The sequence below is a fragment of the Numida meleagris genome, chromosome 1 (genome assembly GCF_002078875.1).
Source record: "Numida meleagris isolate 19003 breed g44 Domestic line chromosome 1, NumMel1.0, whole genome shotgun sequence".
NCBI lineage: Eukaryota > Metazoa > Chordata > Aves > Galliformes > Numididae > Numida > Numida meleagris.
Genome location: NC_034409.1, coordinates 169,709,277 through 169,729,546, shown reverse-complemented (window position 1 = coordinate 169,729,546; position 20,270 = coordinate 169,709,277). Strand labels below are relative to the sequence as shown.

General features: G+C 38.1%; 1 protein-coding gene across 2 annotated transcripts in view; it reads right to left on the bottom strand.

Annotated features, from left to right (window-relative positions):
- Nucleotides 1–20,270, bottom strand: part of TRPC4 (transient receptor potential cation channel subfamily C member 4) — a 151,128-nt gene that overhangs the window by 68,818 nt on the left and 62,040 nt on the right. For both annotated transcript variants that reach the window (XM_021377366.1, XM_021377376.1), the window contains one exon: nucleotides 1,858–2,376. In XM_021377366.1, the coding sequence (XP_021233041.1) occupies nucleotides 1,858–2,376 (519 nt within the window). The remainder of the gene's footprint in view (nucleotides 1–1,857; nucleotides 2,377–20,270) is intronic.

Genomic DNA, 20,270 nt, shown 5'->3' with positions numbered 1-20,270 from the left:
TGAAAAAGACCCCAGGTCCTTGGAGGCTGCTGGATTTGGTAACCCTCGTAACATCCTTAACACCAGAAATAGAAACACCTATCTGATCTACTTTCATTATGATCTGTATCTGCCAGTATGGCTAGAATCCAAGCATTTGTTATGCCTGAGGTAAGCTTCTTGGCCTTTGTGCCTGACTAACCAGATACGCTGATGCAGTCTTCAGAAGAAAAACAACTGATCAGTAACACCTACAAATACTTCAGTATCTAGTCACAAATACATTTAGGAGAACACCTAAAGAATCTAATAAAATCTGATTTTACTTCAGAGACACTTGAAGGGGAGGAATAGTGGGAAGTATTTATAGAAATGAAGAATAAGAAATAAAGTATGTAAAACATAAAAAAACAGTATTGCTTTAATGTTTGCTATTACACAGAATCAATAAAATGTAATCAGCTGTAATACTGCAATTTAATTAGGCATGGGAATTAAAGGCAAATATAAAAATAATTTCCCCCCAACAGATGTCTCTCACTGTCTATATCTGAAATTAAGAAAATTCAAGCTTTGTACCTGTCAGGTTTTTGTATTCTACCTGTTTAATCAAACTACAATTTCTTATATGACTATAGGACCATGCATTTTAATACAATATTTGCATTTCAAGCAATCAAAAATGTAGTTATTGCAAGAAAAGTCTGGAACTGCAGCATCTGAAAATAATTTACAATGGCAGAGAATTTATTACCTAAAACATTATACAAACCATTATAAAATGATGCAGTACATTTCCAGAAGGAAAAAATACACATTAGAATACTTTTATGAAATCAGTGACCAATTCAGATATTTTTGCACTGGTACTTCAGTAGGTCCCTGCTTTCATGGTATCTTAACATTGTTAAATTATATTTTAAATGGTCAACAGAGTAGTTACGTATTTAATTACTGTTCCTGTAAATCTTTCGCATATACTTAAGATATTAAAACTTCTACTATTATGTTTGGCAGAACAGAGATTTAGCACTGGTAAACTAATTATTAAAGTTGTTTTTTTCCTGCCTACACACTTCCACATTTCATTTTATTTTTGATGTAGAAGTTCCACATGAGATGAAGAAATACATTCTCACATGATTTCTAGCAGGGATCAAGTGAAGTTTTGGAAATCTCAGGAGAATTTTCTTCATAACACGTCTTTCTACTGCGATTCTTTTGCTTTTGCATGCATGTAAGAACTTCAATGTTTTTAAAAGAAATACTGGCATCTTCTGATTCCAAATGGATATCTGTATCAGTAAAATATACTCATGAGTTTTTAACTGCTATGGAAACCAGTACCAAGGTATTTCTGCTTTAAATTTAATGAAAAAAAAAAAAAAAACATCCAGAACGTTAAAATTTTGGGAGTCATACATTGCTATTAACCTTATGTTTCATTGTCTATTTATAATACTCGTAGATATTTTCTGAAGAAACCTGTAGAGAAGTATCTATATTATTTTACAAGTGTCTAAACACGTAGCTTCCTTTTCTTTTCAGACATAATTAATACGTAAAGTTATTTTGAAGTATGCTGTGCATATTTCTCATCCTCCTACTGAAGAGTATTTCAGAGCACAACTACAGGAGAGAGTGTCCATTCAGGTGTAAAAGAAAAAATTCCTTGGATCTGTGTGATAGCAAAATATTTCAGATTCTGATATTATTATAATAAGAGTTACTCAAATACATGTAAGTAAAAATGAAAAGAAAGAAGAGACTCTGTAGAAAAAACAGCAGAATTTGTCTCAGTTAAAAGGAAAAGCTTCAGGCTATTATCTAGCACATTACTACTACTAAATATGCTTAAATATTCTCCAGCACACTCACCTCTTTTTGACGGTACTTAATTGCCAGTTTCAATCTTGCAAGATCATTGCCACTTTGTTCTTCTATCAAGCTATTATCATCTCTGTAATTAAGAATAATTTCCAATTCCCTGGAACTCCGTGTCTGATCGAGAAGATCTTTTGCAAATTGCTTGCACTGCCGTGACAGTTCCTCATATTCTGACTTAAATTCATTTTCAACTTTACTCAGTTCCTGCAGTTCCCAGCTCAGCTGAAAAGCAGTAAGGAAAGGATCCTCACTGGACAGAGCAATCAAAGATGGGCTCGCCAGAGCCTTGTAGATGTTGAGCCTAGATCGAGAGTGACGAAGGCTGTCCACATCCGAACTTGAGACACATTCAACACAGTTACAGCGGACCTCGTGTGGCCTGGGCACAGAGACCCCCTTCTGCACAAGGAGTTTGATGATTTCATAGTTGTTGGTGTGGGCAGCCAGAATAATGGGCGTGATATCTGGCGTGAATTCTGAAAACTGCTTGTCCAGAAGTATTGGTGGGACCTACAAGAAAAGGCAAAAACCATTACAGGCCTCCTAATTGAATGAGAGCTACAGAAAATCATGCTACAGATAATTTACCAGCTTGTACCCTTACTGATGAATCTTTGCTTCTGGCCAGAGGTGAAGGAAACCTTTTAAACATAACAATTCAATTAGCCAAGATAGCCTCTGTTCAATTAACAAACTGCTATAAAAAGAGTTTGATTTTTAATAAAACCTGTCTGTATGTAAACAACCCACAGGCAGCAATTTGTCAGTGCAAATGAGTAAATAAACAAGTCAGACACAAATGTTCTTGTCAGGTGTCTTGAAGCGCCAGCTGTGAGAAAGATGGAAATACTTTCCAATCTCTCACTGGTTAATCTCACTTTTATAAGGGAGAGTCATGGAGGCATAATTGTGATTCTCTTTAGGAAGCAGTGAACATGAGACAAGATGAAGCTGCAAAATAAAAATGGCAAATCAGTAAGAAAATGTACATTTGCAGAAAGAGAATGTTACAAACACAACTGTGTAGAGAAACAAAGATACTGGCTGCAAAGATTTCACTATATCAGGACTCAGTTTTACATTCACATGTGCAGACAAACACATTCTGCTTACAGGAAAATGGGAGTAAGGGCTTACCAAGAGGTAACAGGGTCCCAAAAGAGGAAACATTACTGTGTTTTTAGTTTTCTGTTGTTGTCCATATTTTACCAAAATATTGCAAGATGATTATTTTTAAGCTTGTTTCTATTTTTTTTACAATATCTGACTCTAAAATGTTTTGCATATCAAGATATCTCATTAGACTAGTATGACCAAGCCACCTAAGTGTAATTAGACAATGTCAGTCAAAAATGGTGTTGACAGCAGCATTTATGGACCGCCTTTGGTCCTTAGTTTGGTAATCATGTACAAACTCAATCTGCATCAGCTGGAAGGAGACAAATATTAATCGAAGCTATCAAGTCTGATATGCACCTGGATAATGTAGATTTGTCTGATGTATGTATCAGTCACTGTACACTCACTTGACTTTTCAGTCTGTTTTCCTTCCATATCATTCTACTATCTAATTTAAAACACTTCTCTCTTATCTGTCAATTTTAACCTCAGGACTGATTTTCAGTCTTTTCACTACTTTGTCTTATGCTTGAGGAAGTAAGCTGGCAAACACAACATCTCTATCCCTTTTCCTGATTTTCCAAGCTGAAAGTCATTATTTTCAGCACAATGGTCAAAATACAGAATGTACAAAAAACACTTGCTAGCAATATCCAGAAATTGAAGTACTTGCCTCTCGCATCTCTATTCACTACCGACATTCCCAGGTCAGATATTACTGGGTAATTCTACAACACAGATTGGTAATGAGAGACAAGACAGGACTGCTTGCTCTTGATAGATTTGCACTGCTGCTAGTAAAGGTATCTTTATTAGTGTATCAGCTCAACAAGTAGCACAGCACATGGAGAGCTAGATTCACAGTACTATGTTCTGATTTTTTAGCCATTTTGGAAGAGTATATATGGTAACTTCTTTTGTCAAGCTACAAGAAGTCAGCAAGGTGCTTTGAGTGATGATGTTCTTTTAGGAGAAGGAAAAACATCTGACTAAAATTTAGCTGAAGTGAAGCCTAGGGAAATATATGGCCACTGGAGGGAGGAAAAGATTTTAAAAATGTCTTAAGACAGCAGAATGACCTCATTGCCAGGTAGGAGAACTACAAATAGGTAAGAAGAGAACTTGATAAGAAACAGGTAAAGTACGTTAGAACAGCGTTAGGATGAGTCAAACTATGTTTAGAGCCTTGGGTGAGAAAGAAGTGGAACAAAAACTTAAATGCACAGAATCAGGCAGAAATGCAGGAGAAAATAAAAACTAGAATGAAATTAAGCTGAAAATAAATACTCTGTGGATCTAAATACATAATTAAAATCCATAGTCAATGGCTTTTTTTGTACCTCTTTCTAATGAAGACGCTGTGTGCATTTTGTTCATTTTTAGCAGTTCTGCATTTAAAACTACTCATGTTTGTTCAGTGGGACTGCATCCATGTAAGAGATGTGCTATGTGCATGGGCTGTAACACAGGAGCCTGAAGGACTAATTACTTAATGAGAGAATTTAAGAGGTGGCCACTTACTCAAGTAAAATGGAGTGGATTTAAGGAGTGCAGATCCAGCTTTCAGGAGTGTAATCAAACATTACTAGGGAAAAAAGTTTCTGTCTGGCCATAGCATATTGCTGGCCAGATCTCAGATGGCATGTGGAGTCAACAGGAAGAAATCCCTTCTCACACTCTCAAACACATACTCTTGGCTGTGTGGCACTGTTAAGGTTGGCACAGGTTCTGTTTCAGAGTGGGGCTGTGGAGTGTTGGAGCTAGCCCACCCAGGAATCTTCACAGTCTTCCCTACAGTCTTATGGAGGGTGTTTACAGCTGGTGGTTGTGAGCCCCGCAGCTCCTGAACAAGTCTTTTTTTTGCTTTCGTGGTCCTTATTCTGCAGCACAAATGAAAAGTAATGCCTTAGCATAGGGTATGCAGGCAGAGAGAGGAATATGGATTTAAATATTGCTCAGAAAGTAAAGAACTTGGTTGAGAATATATTGGAGTCACTTATTGCTGAGGAGGACACTAAGATACAAGAACAAGCAGAAAGTCTGTGCACTATTCCCCGTGTCAGCTATGGTCAGGACAAGGACCAAAATCTTGGCATGTCTTTCCAGAGAATTCTCTGGGTCTGTCCACACTGAACAGTTAGGTTTCTCCCAGTGCTGGAAATCTGCGTTCACCTGCCATCTCCACACTAATCTCTGTGTAGAACCCCTGGGACTCCCTTGCAACCAGAGTGCTTCATTATTCCAGTTCAGTCTGGACTTTAAATCCATTTCTGTTTTCTCTCTTGCCTGTGATGTCACTGAGCAAAATGAGGTACTTCCAATCCTCAAATCTCACTGGTTATTTTAGTCTTCGATCTACCTCCTCTATTGCTTGCATATTACATAGACAAAAAAAGAGAGCACATGAGCACACATGCATGCATTTTTCCTGCCCTCTGAATCATAACTATATATATTGATGTTTTTTAGACTAGAAAGAAATGAAAATGGCAGTCGTGGGTCAAAGTCTGCATAAGCAGAAGTGAGCTTTTGGTGATCTGGCTGAACAGAGGTTTTATGGTAGGGATGCACTGTGTTTTGCCATCATCCGCCACAGCCAGTGAGACTCTCAGCCCTCAGGCCTGGGTACAAGGCACAGAGGCAACAGCTGGAAGGGCAGAAAGCTCAAGGATAAAAAGACATGGCTTACTAACAGCTCAGGGTATGTCTGTGTCACTTAGCATGTTATTATCTTCGTGCTGTCTGACAGTACTAAATAACATTTGCTTCCAGCACTGCCAGAACTGAAAGCTATTGTAACATGTCATTAACCTCAATCTTCTCTGAAATGTTAATGGAGACACAACTCTAAACAGCATGCTATTACAGAGATTGACTTGTGTATGGGATTCTTTAACTCAAAACTTGCTTGTTTTTTCTCCTTGTTTGTAGAAATGTTTCATCTTAAAGAAACTCGGCTGTAAGGCTGATGCACGCATTTTGGAATTCATTCCATCATGGTTTACCCAAATATAGAAGTGTGCATTAAATCATTTCAGCCTTAACTTACAATGACATTTAAGCTTAAAGGGAAAACCCTAAGACTGCAATTTTAATTACATCATGAGTTTAACCTCTGATCCCTCACATCCTATTTTAAGATTTCCCCCTCACTTAAACCAAAGATATTAAGAATGCCAAAGTAATAAGGTCAAATTATTCCCTCATCTGCAGCATAATGAACTACTTACATTCTGAAGTTCTGAGTACTTGCTCTGAAGTCACTAGACCTATGAAGAATTTTACTTTCACGCTACTGAAATACAATTCCCTTTGATGACGCCAAAACAAGTAACCAGCACTCAGTGATATCAGCCACCCAATCTAAATCTTTGACAGAGCATTCGCAGAAAACATATGATTTTTCCTTAAATCCTGGCAGTATGGAAAGATACTAGGTCTTACAGTCACTCACTGTGACTGTAACTCCCCAAGGCTCAGAAGTGGTGTGAATATGAGATACACTTTGGAGTTAATATGTCAAGTGTGAGGCTGCTTAAACTTAGAAAGGTCAAATGATATTTACTTTCTTATATTTTGCTGATTTTTTTTGCTATTTCAACTTTATTTATAGGGCTGAGCAAAGCAGTTTGAGGGTTCTATACTTTTATGCACATCTGTATGGGGATGAGTAGGAGAAAAAACAGAATCAGAAAAAAAGAAAGCATACCTCAAATCTGTACATTTCATTGCTCAAGGACATGAGGTTTTTCTAATTGCATTCCTTTCTCCTGTGCTTATTGTAAGTGGAGATGAGTCAGTCTGACTTAGATACCTAAGAATTTTTTAGATACCAAATGGAACAGCCCTCTTAAATATGTGTTTAAATTCTCTTTACGGTCAGCGTAAAGTCCCTTTGCTATGACAGAAAGAGAAATCTGGTATAAATTAATGCCAACCAGGTCTGAGACATTTTGTTCTTGGCAATATGACATCGAGGCAGAGACTGCTGACAACCTGTTAGTTATTCAGGAATTAGGTAACAGTCACTCTGGAAAAGGAGTAATGGAAACCCTAGGTGTTTTTGTGTCTTCATTTAGATTTCTCAGAATGATTCTCATTCCTGCAAAATCCTAACAAAGAGATTTAAAAACTGCAATGGCCTTTTACTTCTCTTTTTAAGTGCAGGAGACCAGAATCTATGTAAAACAACCTATTTTCTTGGATAGCTCAGTTTCTATTTAGTTTGCTTGAGTCATGCCCTTATTTATTTACAGTTATTGTGCCTGTTATTTGTAGAAGGAGGGCAGATGCTGCAATGGCTGGAAGTAGTTAGCTGAATGAATTAGTGAGCCATGTCAGTCAGGACAGCATGACTGGAGAAATCACAGGAAAACCTAAAGCAAAGAAAATACATATTATAATGATGAATAGCAAAATGAATACATATATTCTCTGATGGAGTAACTTCCTATATTAGGAAATTAGTATTACAAAGATGTGCTATCAAACTCATCAGTTACTTCATAACTATTGCTCTATAGCTGTCACTCAACCAAACATCTTGAAAGCATTGAACTTTGACTTTCAGTACAGCCCACAGCATACAAGATATCCCTATGCATATATAGTTATCTGATTCAGACTCTCGTTTGTTGATTTCTTCCCTTCCTTAGATCCACATTATTGAATACCTGCTGAAAAAATCGAAAATTTCAAAATAACACCCTACTCCAACTCCTTTCAGATGCACAGATGCACTAAGTTCCTAATAAACTGCTATATAGTTTTAATAACTTGAAGGTATAACTTCTAGACAACTTGAATTCAATTGCCACACCACTGGAAGAGCCTGAGCTCCATTTATCCTGAAAGCTGAAACAGTCCTCACAATTCTGCACAAATTGCAGGCTCACAGTGATGTCCCATTTGTGGTGAAGGGTCCTTCTTCCCATGCCAGAATACTTGCTGTGCCTTGCACAGCTGAAATGTTGCTTGCTTACTGAGCATCAATGGCAGTCAAGTGGATGGAAGTTGCCAAAATGAGCTGAAGAAAAACCTCACTTCAGAGTAGTGCGTGTGATACACACCATGTAACAGCCATCTGCTATACTGTCATTTTCCTGCTTCCCTGGCCTCTCTGAAAAGGATTCAACTGGTTAATTGCCCTTTGACTCCCTACATTTCCTAAACTATTTGTGGAGGTTAAGTACCAAATGCTTAATGTGCACTGAAGTGTTTTCCTTTTTTTACAAAATTCTCCCTCTACATCTAACTTTCTTTTCCCATCTAATCTTTTTTTTTTTTTTTCTGTCAGAAACAGATGTATGCAGAATCCCTCACCCTTGCTCCAAGGCATTGTAAATTAACTAAGAGCAGCCCAGAAACTGAATGAAATGCACAGCAACCTATGAATGTGCAATTAAATTTAAATTTTAGAGATATTGTATCTTCTTGAAAATGCACACTTTGAATACTAATTAAACACCTGAAATGCTGCCCATGTAACTCCAGCACATAAGATTTCATTACAAATTATGTCCTTTAATGTTTTCACACTCACAGTTCAGCTCAGTGATGTAACGGTGCTTAATGCTCCTCTTTCATTTTTCTCTGGCATCTGTCCACAAGCAACAGAGATTATATAAATGGGGCAGGACATATCTGAGGTCAAGTGATACTTATCGTTTTGGATCTGAATGAAATATTAATTTCTAATGTATGTTTAAAATATTAAAATATTCTTATTTAAAAGATATTAAGACTTCATTCAAAATACTAGACATGTAAGCCCATAAAACCGCCCACTTGTGTTAAATTATAGGATCCGTTTCACAGCAAAATGGAAGGAGTGAGTAGCCAAAATGAGATCCTAATCACTAGCTTGTGGTGGGAAGATTTCTTTGGCTCCAGTTTTGAGATGGAAGTGTCTTCTGTCAGATTCCAAATGCTGATGTGAACAGAAAAAGTGAGGGATGCAATTCAGGTGAAAAAAAACAAACAGTTGACTTAAGGCAATAGCATCTGGCAACACATCTGGACCTCAGGACACAGGTTTTGTTCTGCAGTTCTGCTAGTCATTCTGTGCTGCCTTGACAGCCCATCTCTTTCTGCTTCTTTTCCTAGATGGGTCCACTTTTTTGAGCAAATGATGCAGGATATGATTGCAGTCATTTATTCATTTCATGAAGATTTAGCAAAAAATAATAATTAAAACCTAAGACTTCATGGTGAACATATCTGAACAAAAGATTCTGTACTTTTTTCTTTTTTTTTTAATTTTGAAACTGTGCTTCACTCCAAAACATGCCTATAATTTAACAATAGAAAGGACCAATACCCAACAGTTGGATTTAGATGTAATTATTGTGATTATACCACTTTATCATTACAGCACTAAAAACTAATTTTATGAATGCCCTTAATGTTTTCCCAATGAAGTATTATTTTGTCAAGTCATCCCAGAAATGCGTCTTAAAAGGGAAGCTTCAATAAACACATCAAAACAAATATTTAACTTTAGATAGCTCGAGTTTGGTAAAGTAAATATTCACCTTAGCATGTGGCTCAAAATAATTTATTAAGCAGACTGTGCTCTGAACTAGCTCACAATTTAGTGGCTGAGCTATTTCATGCCAGTGCCAATCTGCACCTAACCCCAACTCACACCTCCAACTCTGCACCAGTCATCATTCTGTCCAGTTTTCCACTTTGTGAGGAGAAGGTATTAACAGTTAATGCTAAAACATGCTAACTTTAGGAGTCTTCTTTTTTTCTATCCCATTTTAGTAGGGCACTGAACTGCCAGTTTTGCTTCTCCTGAAAACCCATTTCAGTGTACACTGTAAGAGCCATAAATATGTCCATGGATCAGGCCTAAATATCTTTACTTTCTGCTAATACACATTCTAGTTTGCAAGGCATAACTTCCCCTTAGTTTGTCAGAATAATGGTTTATGTAACATCATGTTCATTTGTCCTAAAAATTTTCTTTCAGCTTTTCTGGGATGTGACAAGGAACAGGGAAGTTGCCATAGCCAATGTTAAATACCTGTCACATTTAAGAAGGCTGCAGGGCTTGCCTTTTGTGTACATAGGACATTAGCAAAGTTCCATTTACAAGCCTGAGTTATTTTAATTCTACTTTATCCAAGTTCAAGTCAAGTTTTTCAAACCTCATAGTTTTTCTCTTATATCAGTTACATTTAAACTAGCATAAGATGTGGCCCAGTGGTTTTCTAATGCTTTTTCATGCTCATATTATTACATCTAAGTCAATTATTATGTCTCCACAGTCACAGCATGGACTGATGACTTCCAGTCTCTGTGCCAACCACACTGCACAAAAAGTATTAATGTTATTATATAGTAAGAAAAATAATTACAACAGCATTTCATAATTCACTGAAATCAACATTGCTTTTCTAAACAATGATGATGACTTGCATTGCCCCATGATACAAATAATAATATATTCTTACCAAAACTGAAGAACATTCAAGTCAAATAGTGTAAAAGACTAGAGCAATCACATGGCATAAAATGGGCAAGAAAAAGGCCCGAGAATGTCTCATTTGTCCTCTTGAACTGCAAGCATGGTAACTACACCTGAACCATTCCTCACAGATATTTGACTGAACTGTTCTTAAACACCTGCAGTTGTGAATGGGTATGTTGCACTCTTTCCCAGCAACTTTTCTGATATTTGTTTTACCTTTGTGCAGATTAAGCCTACAGTGCTTTGCTCTATAAAATTTGGATGCAGAGAATACCTTATTTATTTACTGCACCTTCCTTTTTATCTTTAAACACCCTAATTCCTTCAGACTTGTGCTATGGGGCATATTTTCTACTTCTGTGAGACTTCTTTCTCTACATTCTTTACCACTTCTCAATATAGAGGAGGACAAATTTACATAGAACTTGTAATCTGTGCTTCTTTTGATGTGATCAAGTGTGATATTGATGTGGTATTGTCTTGTCATTTTCTATTACCTTTGTTTTAATTGCCCATGCCGTGTTATTGTCTTAGCTATATTCAGTTCCAGTTTATACTTGGCTGATTCTTTCTGCTCATTTACAACCTTGTACTTATTACCAAATCATTCTCTTTTCATAGAAATCATTTATCTTGTTTGCCAAGATCATCCTGAATTCTAACTGTGCCCTGTGACAGTTTTGTGATAGCCTCAGTTTTATGTTGTCTACAGATTTAACGTGCTCCCTCTCTCTATTCCATTCTAAATGTCATAAATTAATATATTGATTGGGATAGACCCTTGCAGAATTGTTCATTTCATCCTTTACTCATTCTGTTTTACAGAGGACTGCTGGCAACTAAACTTAGTCAATATTTTGAGTGAAAGCTTCTGAAATTTTACAAAACTTGAGATATATGATTTGCTCTGCCCTAACCTACACAGCTTGCTATCTGGTGATGAATGAAAATTGTATTGTTATGACAAGATTTATTCCTGACAAATCCAGGTAGCCTGCTATGCATATCGTTGTTTTCTTCTAGGTGCTTACAAGCAATATGTTTGATTATTTTCTTTTGAATTCTCCTGGTACAATAAAAGTTCAGTTTTCCTTTATTTGAAAAAGGAGAAAAGAGATTGGAAAGGAAATGCTGTAAAACGAATCAGTGACAGTTTCCAGATGGAATCAGAGGAAAAGATATTTCAGTTGACAGATTTGGGACATACATTTGTTGGGTGTAACTGATGAGAAAGCCTTCAGCACTTCATTTCTCTTTTTTTCTTTTTTTCTTCCTTCTTGTATGTCTGGGAGCTGATCCAAAATACAGCTGTACATAAAAGTGATCGTTTTCAATTAATGTTTCCTCACGAGCATTATTAGTGGATGGATATGTACTTCCTTCAGTCAATGTCAATATCTTGAGCAATGGCAGGAAATTACTTATACAACCAATAAGTGACTGTCAGGATAGTTTGAATCTGTTCTCTGTTCTGCAGCTGGGACCTGTTCTCTCACCACATATATTTTTGAAACCTGACTGAGAACAGCTTCTCAGGTAGGAATTCTGGGCATTCCTTGAGTGCTCATAATGACAAATGACAAGTAAGAGTTTTGTTTTCACTTAGGGACAATGAAAAAAGAAAATGAAGATGAGAGGGGAAATTATATGAAAGAAAAAAGATACTGTTATGGAAACAACTAAAGGAGAACTTAAATTATTTCTCTCACATTGTAATAAAACTCATATAAGCCTTTTTCAATGTTAGCATGATGAGAGAAGCAAATATCAAAATTTTCTAAATATTCAGTAGTAGACTTGGGTGGGTCCTTCTCACTTCAGTGTTCTTAAATGGATGCATAGTTTCTTTTCTCAAAGGCAGAACAGTCCAAACAGGCAGAATAATTTTAGGGAAGTTTATTTTTGAGATACCATTTTCAGAGGTCCTCTGTTTCTGCTTCAGTTAGGGAAGTGAGTTTTGGTATTGGTAGTGGGTGGTTGCAGGTCGGCCTCTGTGAGAAGAGCCCAGCACAGCCCCATGTCAGATCAGAGCCACCTCCAAAAGGGACCGATGCTGGTTGTGTCTCTGGAGAACAGATTTAAGGAAGGGAAAACTGCTGCGCAACGGCAGCTGTGAGAGTGAGAAATGAGAAAGAAACATCCCTGCAGGCACCGAGATTAGTGCAGAAGGAGGGCAGGAGGTATTCCAGCACAGAGGAGAAGATCCCTGCAGCCCAGGAAGGGCCCATGGAGGAGCAGGCTCTCTCCCTGCAGTCCCTGGGTACCACACAGTGCAGATGTCCACATGCAGCCATGGAGAAGCCCATAGTGCAGCAGTGGATGAGGCGTGAAGGCCACAGCCCATGGATACCCCTGCAGGAGCAGCCCCAGGCCAGAGCTGCTCCCATTCCCCTGCACTGTTTAGGGGAAAAACGTAAGAGAAAGTGTTGAGGGGAAGAGCAGGTGTTTCCAGTTTGCTTTTAGTTCTCACTGCTCTAGTCTGTTAGTAATAGGCTGTAAATTACATTAATCTCCTTGTTCCAGGTCTGTTTTACCCATGGCAGTAACTGGTGCGTAATTCCCCTGTCATTGTCTCAATCCTTGAGCCCTTTTTCATGGCATTTTCTCCCCTTGTTCCACTGAGAGGGAATGAGAATGCAGTGTGGTGCCATCAGAGAGAAATCACCTCAGAGGAAAAGCTCTTGCTTTTCCCCAGCCTTCTCTCAGGGTAGCTCCAAGAGTCAGCTGGGGAGGCAGCAGAAAGTGGGCTTGCTTCTCCATGGAGGTCTCAAGGGAAATGTTAGAAAAGGAGTTCTTACAATCTGAGATGGATCCTTTGTTATTACCTCAGCTTCACAGGTCTAGAAGCAAAAAAGGTGTCCTACTGGCAATGGAATGATAAATATGTCCTTTTTAAAAGGAGGTTTTGAAAAAAAGAACAATAATGGATTGCTGGCGTCTCTAAGTATCAACAGACTGTTTAGGAGAAACAAGTGTTCAGAGGGAAGAGTGTGAATTAGCTTAAGTTTTTTACAGCTGATTGCAGTTACTTAGTATTTCAAATTAATTAGTGATATCTTTATAGCTGGGAAAAAAACTTCACATCTTAAAAAATTTAAAAAGGTTATGCAATCAAAGAACAAATCAGAAATCCAACAAATGTGCAAAACACTTAAGGAAAAATACGCCCAATATAGTTTCAAAATATTATGACAAAGGAATGCAAAAGAATATTGAAAGGATATAGAAACCCCATTGTCATGGTTATATCACTATTTCATATAATGACATCATGCAACAGGCTGTTGGGTATAGAGACATAGTGCACTGTGGGGTTGTATTTCCCAGTCTCATGCTCTTCAGCAGTCTCACATGAGTTCGGATTCTCCAAGAGAAAGATACACTGAGATGTACTACATTTCCCAAGGGCCTCCACATGATCTAGAATTCCAGATGACGGGGCTGAAGTGGCTTCTAGGTTCTGGCAGCACAGTGAGCAGCAGCACGGTCATAGTCTTCCTCTCTTCCAATTTGAGTTATTAATTGTAACTATCTTTCTTATTATTATCTTACATTATTTTACAATTTGTAGTAAATTTGTTATCTCTCCTTATCTTTATTGGGTTGTTTTATTTTCCTTGCCCCCAAGTGGGGAGAAGAGGGCCCCCTTGTCCTGTTGTGCTTGAAACCGTGAAAACCATTAACCATAAAAAGGATGCAGAAAAACATTATAGTGAGCAGTTTCATGACTATGTTATTCCTGGTATGTTGCTTAGTTATTTCGTGGTGTGTTGTTTAGCAGCAGTTCCAGCTTTTGAAGCATACTGCAAGTATTCTAACTTTGGAAGATGAAGACCAACACTTGTTTGTGCAAGATAGAGGAGATTAAAGTTGATGCATCTGTACTGGCAGAAAAAAACTGAACAGTCATTAACAGGTATAGGATTGAAAATTACATTATAGTAATTTTAACCTTATCTGTGTTCATTTCCGTAATGGTAGACACTTTAAGATTCTTCCCGCATATAAAAATCAATACAACAATCTGACTGATTATGAGGTTTTGGGAACATGAAGCAGTCCATGTAGCAAAAAAGACTGGTAGAAATTAAAAATATACATACATATATATATATATATATACTTTTGAATTTCCACTGCAAAGAGATAAAAGGAGAAACGAGAGAGATATACCTTACTATATACTTCCCTATTCAGTGAAAGACCACTAGCAGGATAGTTAGAAGTAGTTTAAGGCAGATTGCTAGAAAGAAGACTTTGAAACTGGTGCTACAGAGAAAATGGATTGGTTCAAATCTTTTCATGTTTTGTGTTAGTCCTATCTCTGAGTTTTTCTCCTCTTGAACTTAATGATTGATCATAGATCTTGATCTCTATACATCTTGTACACAGTGCATCCTAGTAATGAATGGTTAGAGGACTACTCCTAGCATGCTCTAAGATGTAAAAAGTTTTTTATTTGAGCATATGAAAATACTTTTTTACTCTATTCAGTGCATGGTAGTAACAGACTTAATAAGCAGAGGTGTAAGTGAGCAGGGAAGAGAAATTTCAACTTGTCACACAATGTGTTCATACTAATAGTTGATATCAGAAGGCAGGTAGAAAGCAAATAAAATGGTGACAGATTTTTTTCCATTTTCTATAAATGTTCAGATGTATCTGGGCCAGTACATAACACGAAATGTAAGGTTTGAGGGTGAATTTTTCAGGCTTCCTTTTTTTCCTGCCAGAAGGCTTCACACACGTTGACAAACACGCAGACTTAGAAAATATTCTAGTACAAGCTTCTACTAGCTCAATTTAAAACGGAAATAATTTTGCCCCCTGCCAGTCTGGGGTGAAGATGTGGAAGATGTGAATTTTAACACTGGCATAAAGTGTAATTAAAAGATTTCTGTCAGTACAACATATGACATGTGTAACCTCCATCCAGAAAATGTTTGATAAATTGAGAGGGTAAGTGGTAGTCTTCTAAGAAATGTAAGACTGTAATCATGTTAATGGATACTGTCAGTCACCCCATTGTGACTTTGGAATTTGTTGGGCTGTTCTAACTGAAAATGCTCAGAAGATGGATGACTGAGAGCTGAAGAAAATTCTGGAATGTGAGCTGAACTATATCACAAGATACCAGAAAAATCACATGCATATAGTAAAAAAAAAAGAAAATATTATGAAAGTACCAATCTCTTAAAAAGCTTTGATGAGCATTTATAACTTATTAAAAACAAAGGAAATTCAATTATGATGCACATAGGTCTGTGGAAATCATATTTCATAAATTTAAGTGATCACAGAACAATATGACAGAAGATGTTTTGTGACAAGACCAAAGTTGATGATGGAGTGGAGAGCTATACATGAGCAAGCTCCTCAACAGTGGCATGTTTCTATTTTTTGTTTTTGTTTTCATTTTCGTAGGTTTTTCCCATAGCTAAAGGTTTTAAAAAACACTTATTTTAATATCATTAGGGATGACTGCATGGCTGACTCTCAAAGTCTAATGGTTACCATGAAGCAGTCCATCAAATTGTATTCTTCCTTGCACACAACTAATTTAAGAAGTATCTCCACAGGCAAATTCCAGGTAACTGCACTTCAGCACAGTGACTCACAGATGAAAGAGAACTCTTTAGAAAGATTCTTCAGGAAAAAAAATAAAATCAAATCAGCAGACCATTTTGCAGCACTGGATTGCCTAGAAGATTGTGTCTATCAGTAGTTGCTGTGCCTTTGAAAAAGTGTTTCCTTCAAGGATAGGGCTCTCTAGTAGTCCTGTTTCTAGAATCTTTTCCAGGCTTCTGCACTGGCCGCTGTCAGAGCAAGGGTCTGTAGTAGATGGATCTACAGAATGGGATTTAACTCCAAATTAAAACACTAAACTATAGAGTTTATATATGAGTTGGGTTTTTAAGCTTCCATTAAACCCAGTGCAAACCTAGGTCTCACCTCAGTCATCCCCATGTAGGTGCTATTTTGGATATCTCTGTGTCCTGTCAGATCACCGCCTGCTACTCCAGACAGGCACTGGTCTCACAGAGGTTCTGTGTTGTAATTTCTAGGCCCACATTCACCTGCAAGATGTCTTTAAGATGCTTCACATTTCACTTGGCAACTACTTTTGGGTCCCTGGTCCATGCCATCAGTAAATTCTACACAAGTATTTTTCTTATTTTAAGGTAAACATTTGCATTTTGTCATCAGATTCCTCCTAGCTCTTCACTGACTTTACTGGGAGCTCACTGACTTTACGGGGAGAGTCAATGAGATCTACTCAAATATGATGCAGGGCCTACTGGAGGCTCCCGCTCTTTTGCAGTGCTGTCTTGAGGCAAGAGATGTCTCTGCAGAGGAATGGGGCTCTACCACAACATTGTAGTCAGCTTCAGGCATCTGAACTAGGACCTGGCTCCCAATCCATATATAAATATACCTGTATACACATTTATATATCACACACTTACTTGTTCTATCTCAGCCAGGGCAACACCAATTGTCCCTCGAGAAACTGCACTAGTCAGAGGAGACAGCAGATTGTTTATAGTGCTCCTTGAATGTTTTATATTTGTTAACTTCAAAAGTTAACTTGCATAGCCAAATGAAAAGATAATCACACACGATGAATCACACAGAGTAGTTAAGGTTGAAAGGGACGACTTGGGATCATCTAGTCCAAACCCCCTGCTTCTATGAGGGTCACCTAAAGCAGGATCACATTCAGGTGGGTTTTGAATGTCTTCAGAGGAGACTCCACAACCTCTCTGGGCAGCCTGTTTCAGTGCCCAGTCACCCTCACAGTGAAAAAGTTTTTTCTCACGTGCAGATGGAACTTCCTGTGCTTCAGTTTGAGCCCACTGACTCATATCCTGTTGCCAGGCATCACAGAAGACAACCTGGACCCATCCTATGGACACCTTCCCTTGAGCTACTTGTACATATTATTAAGATCTCCTCTCAGTCTTCTGGGGCTGAGCAGGCCCAGCTCTCTAACCCTTTCCTCATCAGAGAGATGCTGCAGCCCCTTAATCATCTTTGTAGCCCTCTGCTGGAGCTCCATGTCTTTCTTGTACCGAGGAGCCCAGAACTGCACAGAGCACTCCAAATGTGGCCTCATCAGGGCTGAGTAGGGGAGGAAGATCACCTCCCTTGACCTTCTGGCTACTCTCTTTTTAATGCACCTCAGGATACCATTGGCTTTCTTGGCCACAGGGGCACACTACTGGCTTGTGGTTAGCCTGCTGTTCACCAGGACTCCAAGGTCCTCCTCTGCAGAGCTGATTTCCCATAGGTCAGCCCCCAGCCTGTACTGGTGCATGGGGTTATTCCTCCCTAGATGCAGGACCCTGCACTTTCCCTTGCTGAACTTCATGATCATAGAATCCTTGAAGTTGGAAGGGACCCCCAAAGGTCATCTTGTCCAAATCCCCTGCAATGAACAGAGACATCCACAGCTAGATCAGGCAGTTCAGAACCTGGTCCAGCCTGACCCGGAATGTCTCCCAGGACAGGGCTTCTATCACCTCTCTGGGCAGGATGTTCTTCTCTGCCCATCTCTCCAGACTGTCAAGGTCTCTCTGAATGGCAGTGTAGTCCTCTGGGGTATCTGCCACTCCACCCAATTTGGTATCATCATCAAAATTCTGAGAGCACACTCTGTGCCTTCCATCCAGGTCATTAATGAAACAGTTGAGCAAGACTGGAGTTAGTACAAACCCCCGGGGGGCATCACTAGGTACAGTTCTCCCACCAGATTCAGTGCTGCTGATCACAACCCTCCGAGCTCAACCAGTCATTCAGTTCTTAATCAACCTCACTGTTTACTCATCTAATCCAAATGTTCTGAGCTTATCTATGAGAATGTTACAGGAGACAGTGTTGAAAGCCCTGCTGAAGTTCAGGTAGACAACATCCGCTGCTCCTCCCCTCATCTACCCAGTGAGTCATTCTGTCATAGACGGCTATCAGATTGACTAAGCATGATTTCCCCTCGGTGAAACCATACTGACTACCCCGATCACCTCGTGTTCCACATGCTTAGAGATGGCCTCCAAAATCAGCTGCTCCAAAACCTTTCCTGGGATAATTTATGAGAGTAAAATATAATAAATGAAATAAAAATGAAATAAAAGATTTAATTGAAATAAAATGCAATTTATGAAATAAATTTCATAATTTTCAGGCTATGACAGGCTATTTACTAGACCTCAGTAAAAGAAGGTATTGTTTGTTAAGCCTCTCAGTCTTCTTAAAAGATTGATGCTACTGGTAGCACAGCTGGTTTTTAGCATGTTTTCAAGCACCAACAGTCTGTCAAAATCTTTTGTTGAAACTATCTGTGTAGTTGTTAACATATAGTAAAGGCAGATGGGTTTGGCAAAATGGACTACAGGCACAGGAGTTTCTGAAAATGACAGTACAGGTCTAGTAACTGTAGAAGGCAGAGATTTTGGACATTTTCTTCTTGTATTACTGTAAACTTGAGTGAGTGCTGTAAAATGCCAATCAGTAAATAGTAAAAAGAAGGGAATGGAAGACAGCACTGAAAATGGGACCTCTTGAGGAGAAATATGACTTTTCCACAGACCTCATTTTTGCATAAGGCTTTAAGGATTTTGTTTTATATTCTTAGTACATTTTATATTTTCAGTTGTTTAATCTTCACTTATCTCCTTGCAGCAGCAAAGGGCTTTTATTTGCAGGATGTGCTGAAAACAGATTGAAAAGCCAGAAAAAAAATGACCAAAAAATATGAATTATTCAAAATCAATAACATTTGGAGTATATTTTTTGTCACCAATTGTCTCTGTACTAAATGCGTATTTGTTATCATTGACATGTTCTGAAGTTCTGCAAACTGCTAAAAAGGAGGATTAGATCCAGAGTTACTAAGTAAGTCATCATCGATAATACCTGCCAATAATTTAGCCTCAAGAATCCTGCAGTGTTTATGGTGCCAATAACAAAATGGCTTGTCATTTTGTACAGGTCAAAAAGCTGTCACATTCCTCCCTTATTTTCGCATGTTTCTCTTGCCACTGCTTCATATTTGGAATATTATGATTTAACATTTGTTACAAGGTGATGGGTGCATATTGTAGAACACATTGCCTACCTCAATATTGAAGTTACTAGCAGCAACATTTGATGGCACCAGCTTCTGAAGTCTTTCTTTAGTAATTGTCACAGGTTTTTCTATATAGCCACCCACCTATCTCTGATGCATACAAACACAGACAATTTGGGTGTATTGCCAAGATCTAATGACACTTGCAGCTTTTTTTTTTTTTTTGAACTTGAAACAGTTCTCTCTAAAAAAAAATAATCATAGAACAATACTCTTGTAAATCAGTATCTTCATCTCTTATGCAATTAATCATTTCCACCCTTATGTTACATCTCTCCTTCAGAGCTACATGTTGTTTCCATGTGCCCAAATGATTACATTAAAGATTGTATATGTGAATAGGCTGCTATATCTTTTTCATTAATAAGCTGGTTTATCCTCTACACAGCCTCTCACATTCATCTCTGTCTCTCAATATTTTAAAACCTGTCAGAGAAATACAATTAATAAGATGCCACTGTAAAAAAAAAAAAAAAAAAAAAAGTTTTCAGCTACCCACTCAGAGTGGGAAGATTCAACTTTGTGCCCTCACATTCCACTTCGAGACTGTATACTTCAAGCTCAACAAAATAGTGTTGCATTGCCTCCTCCATACTCATTACTAGCTAGACTGTCATTAATCAGAACATTCAAAAAGGCACTTAGTTCATGAACTTCTGTGGGAGACATTTTCAAAACATA